This window comes from Phasianus colchicus, chromosome 9, assembly GCF_987193195.1.
Source record: "Phasianus colchicus chromosome 9, bPhaCol1.hap1.1, whole genome shotgun sequence".
NCBI lineage: Eukaryota > Metazoa > Chordata > Aves > Galliformes > Phasianidae > Phasianus > Phasianus colchicus.
The window spans coordinates 8398768-8408052 of record NC_143444.1 but is presented as its reverse complement, the minus strand read 5'-3'; the positions used below and the strand labels follow the sequence as shown (position 1 = coordinate 8408052).

General features: G+C 48.6%; 1 protein-coding gene across 8 annotated transcripts in view; it reads left to right on the top strand.

Annotated features, from left to right (window-relative positions):
* Nucleotides 1-3112: 3112 nt before the first annotated feature.
* RXRG (retinoid X receptor gamma) overlaps nt 3113-9285 on the top strand; it is a 29725-nt gene continuing 23552 nt past the window's right edge. The window contains exons 1-2 of one of the 8 annotated variants that reach the window (XM_090146060.1): nt 3155-3199; nt 8521-8656. In XM_090146060.1, coding sequence (XP_090002186.1) covers nt 8560-8656 — 97 coding nt within the window. In that variant the 5' untranslated portion in view covers nt 3155-3199; nt 8521-8559. Of the gene's footprint in view, nt 3200-7206; nt 8703-9285 lie in introns of those variants that run through there. The other 7 variants (XM_090146058.1, XM_090146059.1, XM_090146057.1 and 4 more) reach the window with 7 other exon arrangements.

Sequence of the window (9285 nt, the reverse complement as noted above, 5' to 3'; positions counted from 1 at the left end):
CCCACACTGGGATTGTGCCTTGTATTTTCATAAGCAATTAGCCATCAAACAAGCACTCATTTACTAGGGCCTGGCTGAAGCTGCCTTCCACAGCTCTGGTTTACAAGGGTTGGAGTGGACCCAGCATTTGGCCAGCAGTTCTTAGCTCACAAAGGTAGGTCACTGCTACAGGCTCTGGAAGCTTTGCCAGTCTGCAAAGCTCCTCGCGTGCTTTGCAGAGGACTGGCAGCAGGAACTCTGAAGCTCCTGCAGGAGTTAGAGTCATGATCAAATCACTAACCTGCCCAGCTCCTGCTCTGGGAGCTGTCAGAGGGCATTAGGGCCGGGATGCCAGACTGTGACATGCAATGTCTGTGCTATGTGGTGTGTTCAAGCTCTTTGTGAGCCTGTTTTCTGTCCCGAGTCTTGCTCCTGTTTGCATTCCTCTGGTTTTTGCAGGGAGACTGGCTGCTGCTTCCTGGCCTGAGCCTGCTGCTAATGTGCAGCTGCTGGTGGGTACCCTGTGAGGGGTCTTCAGCCCAGGGGCCCAGAGGAGTAGGGTGCTATGGTGAGTGCTAAAGCTGTTGGTTAGGGACAGGTAAGAACACAAGACAGTTGCTCCTCGAGAACCATATTTCTCAGCAAATGAATATAACGTGGCCTTGCCCACAGGCTGGCAGGCCAACCTCCTGTTGGTATTAGGCAGAAAAAGCTTAGCAGAGGGCAGAACAGACACAGGTATCACAGTCCAGCCTCTAACATTTGCACAGTCATATTATGGGGCTCCCTATCTCAGTTTATGGCCTCTCACATGCACGCCTCTCTAGGGTGAAACAAGGAAAATTGCAGGTTAAATTTGGCCAGTGGAGTCAAAATTGGTAGGTGGTTATTGCTGCTCACCTGGTGCTGTTAAGTCTTGCCTAGGAGAGAGGCAGACCTGGCCAGCACAGTTGAGCTGTGATAAGAAAGAAATCCACTGCCCAGAAAGTGCTTGCACAGCTGATGATGGCCAATGCTTTCTCCAGCTCAGGAATACTGCCAAGAACAGGGCAAAAAAAGCACAAATGCCTCCTCAGCAAGGCAGCAGATGCCCCCAGGCAGCTGCCAGCAGGTTTTCTACCTGCCTTCCCACTTCAGGAAAGGACGTTCCTTGAAAGGCCCAACAGTTGCTCTGACTTTCAGCCTGGGCCAAGTGGGACCTTCATCAGCTTCTCGCCTCACCAGCTGCCACAAAGGCAACGAAGGCAGGTGTGAAATTGCAGGTGACTTGCTTGCTTCTGGCACTCCAGTGCTGTCATTTTGGGCTTCTGACAGCCTTTGAGTGGGCAGGAGGAGGGAGCATACTGAATCCATGCCTGCTGGAGCAGGCTTGTGTCATGGAGCACTTGGGTGGAAGGCAAAGGGTTAATAGAAAGACAGGAAACACTGCGTTCAGGGCTTATTCCACAGTGCGATTTCTGGGAAAGGAGGGGCTGCAATCAGGCAGGATGTTTTCTCTTTGGGATCTTGGGAAATCGAGCCCAGCCTGACCTACACCAAGAGGGAAACAGAGCACAGCCAACGCTGCACGAAAGAGTGACGTCCCCCCTTCATCTTATCTCATATCAGCGCAAACAACTCAGATAACATACAAATCAGACATGGTGAAACGCTGGGTTCACTTGGGTAATGAAATGTGCCACAGGGAAATGATACCATTTTAGCCAAAATGACAGCAGGCGTAGTTCTAGAAAGTCCTATCCTAAGAGAGACGTGGCCCTATCCCATCCTCACTGCTCTCCTTTCCCATTTCTTGCTGCAGCTGATGCCAGTGTGGCTGCAGTGGGAGAACAGAGTAAACCCTTGCTACTTTACATTGACTCTCTTTTGACCAAGACACAACTGTTGGAAGCAACCAGATGGAATACATGATATCATTTTCACCCCTTGGCAAAGGCTGAATTATCAAACCTATAGAATGCCCGCAGGTTTGGTGGGGTAGGGTGTGAGGAGAGCTGAGAGACCCTCACCATGTTCCTTTGGAGGGACAGCAGCAGTTTGCATTCCATGTGTAATTGGCAAAGCCACAGTGCATTTTGCATGCACTGCTCAGACATCCTCTTCATGCAGAGTATACTCAGGTTGGTGGTTCATTTGAATCCAAGCCAGGCCAGCTGTTCACCTGAATGCATTTATCACGCTGCTCCTTTGAACTGGGGCAGGTAGATAGCACTGCTGGGGTCAGTACAGATCAATCTGCTTCATTTTCTTTTCCCTCTGTTAGCTTTTCTTCACAAATATTCAGCACTATTTCATTGCCCAGTTGGAGCAGAGGGTACAAGTTTTGCTCAGAGTGGTGTAAAATCCCACCTGACGTGCCAGAAGGTTAAAAACTCCACCTCTTCCCTGATACTGACTTTAAAATCCAGTTTTTAAAACGCGGTGGAGGTAAAAAGTTTCTTGTGCAGCAACTGCAATTACTAAGAAACAAACACCTCACTCCTCAAAGCCACGATGAGTGCAGAGAGCACTGTTTTACCCAGACTGCAGGCAGCGTTTGCTCAGTTTGGCTGCATTGAGGCCATGGGCGGTTCCTTTCAGTGCTCATGAGTATTTCAGATGCTGCCAGAGGAAGCTCATAACGTGCAAATGTTCCTGTGTGCACACGAATGGCAGGCTGGCCCGTGTTTCTCTTTTGTCACTTTTACTTCCTGTTTCCTTGCAGATTTCGGTTCTTGCCTCATTAAATGGTGAACGACCCGTCACAGCATCCTTCCCTGTGTGCTGCCTTGAAGGTCAGCCTTTTGGCCATGGAAACTGGCGACAGCTCTGGGGTCTTTTAAAGCACTTTATTCACATTCTAGCAGGAGGCAGGAATGGTTACAAATGGCAGATACTCTCTGCTTTCATGTCAGCATTGAAGCCTTGCTCCAGAAAGTGATCTGCCTCTGGGAAATAGAATCATAAAGGTGGAAAAGACCAACCATCAACACATCCCCCTATGCCCAAGGTAGCAGAAATGCTAAGTCACAGCCTGAAGCCGTGATTGAACACCTGGTGGGAAGGCAGGGCCCACTCAGGGGAGCTCAGGTGTGTGCAATGAACCTGAGTGATGGAAGGGCTGGAGCCAGGATCCACCCCTTCCCAGACCTCATTTAAGGGTTGGCTGTAGAGTGAAGGCTTTTTTTGTTTGTTTGTTTGTTTCTTCTGGAAATTTCTATGCATCTGAAGCCTTCTGAAGGTAGGTAGATTCTTTCCTTTATTTCTGTACTCACAGCTGTTGTGTTTGAGCAAGTTCTCTTTTTTGCTGCATCCTAGGACTTTGCTACTTTGCTGTCATTGCTGTGCTTTCCATTGCTTTACACCCACTGACTATGCCCCCTAGTGCCACATCCACACTTGTGAGCAGTGGAAATGCTCTGGGGAAGGACGGACTGTCTGTCTTAGAAGTGTTCTGGGAATATGAACTCCTCCAGGCTTTGTAGTGAACAAAGCTAGTTCTGAAGAGTAGGTTTTGCTCTGAGCTTGTACCTGGGGAAAGAGCTTGTCAGAGCATCCTAAGAAATGAGATTTGAGAGGATCTGAGAATTCACCTACTCCAAAGCCCTTCCCCTGGCTGAGCGATGGCACTGCAGGTGGAAGCTGACACTGTGCACTGTGACTCTGTGCAAAAATCAGGGGCTTTCTGAGTGGGACCTGGGCAGCTGCAGGGATGTTCCGAGGAATTCCAGCAACCTGGATCCATGGCTCCTGGATAGCTGGAGCAATTTGGTGTCTGAAACTCCAGCTCTTTCAGAAATCCTAATCTATATCTATTAGCTGTGTTGGCTTGGAGGGATGAGCACTAGTTTTATTTCCCAGTATCACTGATGGCTAAATCTGAGCAACTTCTGCCTCCGCATTATGCCAGCAATCTGTATCAGTCCTCCTTCTGCTCCTGTGTCTGGTGCAGGCAAATCTGTGCCGTTGTGGCCTTTGGATGCTGTGGGAACAGGTGCAGTATGGCACTCAAAGAACACCAGATCAGAAAACATATGGGACAGCCCCAGCTCTTCATTAACCTAATTGCTATAGCTTCCACCAAGGACTGCGTGTTTGCCTCGCGTGTTGCTTCCGGTGCAGGCAAGCACAGTCTGTGACAGAGTGCAGACACAGTACTGCTATCAGCTGCCCCTTTCTTCCTAGAAGGGGCCCAGCTGTCCAGATCACCTCCATAAAACCTAGTCAGGGGCTCATGCCTAGGATGTGCTGCCATAGAGGTGCTGTAGGCATCTCTGAGGAGACTGAGGGGGTGAGAGATGGGGTTTGAAATCAGTGCTTTGGCCTGCCTGCCCACCCTCCATCAGAGGATGCTGATTGCTGCTGCAGGGGCAACGAGTCAACCCAGCTGCAGGTGGCTGGCTGATGAGGGGGTTGAGCCAGCACACCTGCATCCTTCATAGCAGGGTGAAACCAATAGGTGTTTATAGGAAGAGATTGCAGGGAACCTTCCAAATGCTCTTTGGTTGAAGAGCATAACTGGGTTGGAGGGGATTCCTCAGGACTGCAGAACAAGGAGAGTCAGCAGTCTTTCCTAATTTCTTTAGATGCTCAGATAGAAGTCTTGCTTTAAAGAATGATTCTTTCACATTGGAAGTGTCTGGGGGAAAAAAAAACAGCACTCTCAACTTAAAGATTTGTCTTTTCATGACACTGAATTGTAAATAAAGCTGCATTTCTAAAAAGGCTACAGTTACCTCAGGGTTGTCTGAAGTTCAGATGCGTCCTGTAATGAAAATCCTCGCGTTGTGCTCCAGACTGACATTTGAAATGAGTTGTCCAGATGCAGCCCAGCCAGCTGGCCCACACTTAGCAAGGGAGCAGCTCTTCCCACCGACGTGCTTCACTCCAGCAGAGCCTGGATGCTCTCTGCAGCTCGGCGACCTGAAGCACAACAGAAGGGGCTGCCTGAGAGGTGCAGAGATGCTAGTGAGAGAGGAGGGAGAATGCAATATCTGATGTGGGCACATCTTGTCTGGCCAGCCAAGCCAAATGTTTATCACCTTTGGAATCGCCGTGCTGCCCAAAAAGCAAAACAGACGTGTAGTAGTGTTGGCAATCTCTGTAGGAACCTCCTGTCTGCCAGATTTGCTCTCCCTGCCCTCCCGGCAGGTGCCAGCTGGGTTTTTGCTTTCTTTCATCCTAGGATCATGTTTCATCAAAGCAAGCACAGTCAGGGGACCTGGAGCCCAAAGGCTTGCTAAAATTAGGCCTGATCTTAGGTCCTGTTTGCAAATTGTTTTTTGGCCTGGTGGCATCTGACGTACAGAGGAGCTAAAATCAGAGTTTGCAAGTCCTAAGTGCAGCAATGTTCATGTTATTGTTTGCAAAGTCCTTTGGAGCTGCTGCTGTGGGCCTGTTAGAATGGAAAAGCAGAGTATGGGCAGATCAAAGAGCCTCTGTCAAATAGATTTCGACACAGACGAGCAGCCCACGCTATCAGATGGGCTGACAAAGGAGGATCACGGGACGAGCACTGATGTTGATACAATCCTACCTGCTCACGTGGGGCTGTGACTCGGTACAGGAGTCAGGCAGGTTCGCTGTGGAGTCTGGGTTTCCTGCAAAAACAGCCAACGGACAAGATGTGAAGTCCCATTTGAGTTAATGGGGCTTAAACAAATCTTTTAAGTTGGGTGGAGTGTTTCGAGTTTGAGTGGGTCTGATCTTGCTGAGGCTTCCCTTCCTATTGAAGCTACTTAAAAAAAAAAAAACAATAGTTAAGAAGGAAGAACTATGAAGAACAGCTCAAAGCACACGGCTGGAATTACAGTATGTAACAGGTGTTTGGAATTACGGTATGAAACATCTCCAACAAGGTGATGAATAAGCAAAGGGAAAGAAGGAGGGAATGTGAAAAGTGTGGCTTGTGCCTGTTTTATTTATTTATTTATTCTCTCCACATTATCCTGTGTATTTTTGAAGAGGAAGCACTGATGTCAGGTCTCTGGTTTGGCTGTGATTGCTGAAAATGCTGCCTTGGAAATCAGTGCCCATTAGCAATGCTGTCCTCACACCTTGATATGCCAGCTCTGCCCATGCCCAGTGTAGAAGACCATCCCTTAGGTGCTGATCTGAAATAGCAAACCATCCCATCTGTAGTCTACAGTATGGGTGATAATTTTGGTCCAGGTCAAGTCTTCATGAAACACTCAGATGGTTGGCAGTGTTCCACCAGTCCCATGCCTAGCCTGCAGAACAGCCTTCTAAATAGCATGAGCCAGGAGGGAGATGTTGTACCTATTTTGTAGCAACCAGTGTTTTACCTGCTATACAGTGTCCCCATGTACTGTATCTTGTACAAAGGAAGGAGTGTATGGGGTGTGTTGTGCCCCGGGACAGGGATGGAGCTCAGGTCTGGTATCCTGGTGGGAGCAGGAAGCACAGTGAAAATAAACAAAGGGAGGTGATTTTCTTCTCTTCATTTACCTGCCCTCCCAGCACCTCCATCTGCACCCTTAGGAGATGTGCAGGTGGCGGCTCTGGCTTGGGAGAAGGGCTGGGTTTTGAAAAAGGTCGGCCCCAAACCCAACATCCTAAACTACACCTGAACGCCAATTTGAAATCAGGCCTAAGGGATGCACTTTCAGGAAGCTTTGCAAGGCATACTCTTATTGTAATATCTGCCTATAAAGGTCTACAGGCTCTCAGTTGACAAACAAACAACAGCATTTTTTTTCTTCCTAACAAGGTTTCCTTAGAAATGGATCCACTGCTGAATCCTGAGTCTGCCTGGCATATTCCGGGGGACATCTGGCATAAATTCTTCATTATTAGATTACATTAGTTGCAGCAATAATCATTCACATGGGATTATTACATCCAAGCTTGTCTCGTTGCCTTTATCCTTTCACACATTGTCTTTCCTGGTTCCCCTTCAAAGGGCTGTTGTGAGCCTCTGTCAGAGTAAGAAATTAACTCGTTAGTAATTTATGCATCATTTCCTCCAGCCACGTGTATTTAGGGCAAGATCAATAAAATATAATAAGGAAGCGGGTGGGTATTGTCACTGTGGGGCTGAAATAATTTCTTTGGTATCACTGTAAATCCTTTCCTCCGTATGAGAACTTGCAGTCCTGTCCATCATTAGCTTATTTTGCTGGGCTGTAGCAACAGGACATCGATTCAGCTCCTTTGTGCGCTGGCAGAGTTCGTGTCCTGCTGCTTCTGCTCAGAGCTCTCGGAGCAAAGGTTTCAGTTTTTGGAGGAGCAGTGTTTCATAGCCTTTCTGCTGGCTCCAGCCCTGTAATTAAAGCTGTGCCACCTAACACTGCAGCCTGATTTCTGGAGCGGCTCCACACCCTGGATCTGTGCTGTGATATGTTTGGTCTGAGAAAGGGAGAGGGAATGCAGGAGGGATGTGAGCACTGCTGCTTGGGGCACGGAAGTCTTGCAGGTTGTGGGATATGAAGAAGCAAATCTGAGGTGCATTGAAGTAGCAAAGTTCTATTTGATGATCTGAGGGCCTGGCAGTGATGGAGAGGCTTCAATTCCTGAAAGCCTCAAGCAGCATAAGTCTCGAGATCACTTTGCACTCCAGGACCTGCATGTTTTGTTGCCTTAAACATGGAGCAATCCAGGAGAAGATGTTCAGAAACCCCTCGTGGGTCTGACTCATCCCCAGAGGAGCCCTGCTGGTGCAGGGTGCTGGGCTGGGTAGCACATGGAGTACGGGATGGGACAGCAGGCAGTGCAGCCTTGCCCTCCCCCAACCCCAGTGATGTTGACACAGGCTGGAGTGGAGTGCAAGGAGATGAGTTCCTGAGATTATCAGTGCAGACAGGGAGAGGAATGTTGTTTGCTTGTAGCTCCTCTCCATCAGGACTGGCAAAATCCAAACACAGAGGGGAGATGCTGGTGGACACCCACGCATGGTCTGAGTGTAACGGAGATAAGCAGGCACAGGGACAAAGCCAGATCTGACTGCAGCACAAGACAAATGGATTGCAGCACAGGCTGGCTGCCTTCTGAAAGCCTACTGCAGACATGGGTCTGTCCAGGTCACCCACATGCAGACAAGGATGTTTCTCCTCATCACCTGCCCCCCAGGCACTGAGACAGCTTCACTGAGGCCAAAGCCAGCTCTGTTTGGTCTCCACTGAAGTCCAGCAGGGATGTGGCTAATGCTGTGTCCTTCCTAATGGCAAATGTTGTTGTAGAGCAGGTATGTTGACAGATAAGAGAAAAAAGGCCAACTGGCAGAGAGAAAGCAAGAGAGGAGGAAAGCTGAGCTGAGGGTGCTTGTGATGGGATGACTGCTGTTTTGTGTGGTTTGGTTCCATCAGGAGCCCAGGTTAGAATCTTAAAGGTTGTAAAAGACCTCTAGATCATCTAGTCTGTGTGGCCAGCCCTCCCCCAGCATTGCAACACCTTGAAGGGACAGGAGCCCAAAGAGCAAACACAGGAAACCCCAGCCCTGGTCAAGGTCTGGGAGGTAAATTTGTAACTTGGGACAGATTGTGAGGATGCTGCTGTGTAATGCACAAGCACTCCTTTCTCTGTGATCCTCTCCTTCTCCAGCAGCCTGGTGTGGATGGGAGAGCTGATCCCAAAACTCCTTTCATGGTTGAGTCTTCTGAAGAGACAGGACGTGGGTTGGCAATGCAGCCGGGCATGCAGGCTCCTTACTCCCTGGAGATGGGCTCCTTCCCTCACTTCTGTAAGTCCTTGCTTTGTCCCCACACGAGTCTGCTGCTGTGCATTGGGTACATATACAGAGGGATGGCGGGACACCAAGAGATGTAGGGCTTGCCCAGCCCTGTGGGCACGCACCAGCCCAGGGATTGGAAAGGGAGCTGTGCTTAGGGGTGAGGGATGCAATGGCTCATACTAAAGGAGTTCTGGGGATTGGCTCATGAATGGGTTACACATAGCCATGATATTTCTATTTATTCTTTTAATGGAGCGGCGTATCTTACTGGATAAATATTGATTTTTGTCAAAAGGATTCACTGTGTGTGCGCATAAATGCATATACTTACACATACATGTGTGGGGTGGGAGAGAATTCCACTGAAAACTGTTGAAGTGGTCCAATTCATTTCAGATCTATTTGAAATTCATGATCCTTGAGGTTCCTTGCAACCGGGGCCATTCTGTGTTTTGAACCGTATACATATTTCTAAGTCACATGTGATTTAAAATGGCATCTTCTCTTGTTACTGCCTTGGTAAATGTATGTACTGGGAACATTGGTGATGGGTTGACGGTTGGACTTGATGATCTCAATGGCCTTTTTCCATCCTTAATCATCCTATATCGATATCAAATTTGATTAGCATCTGATGA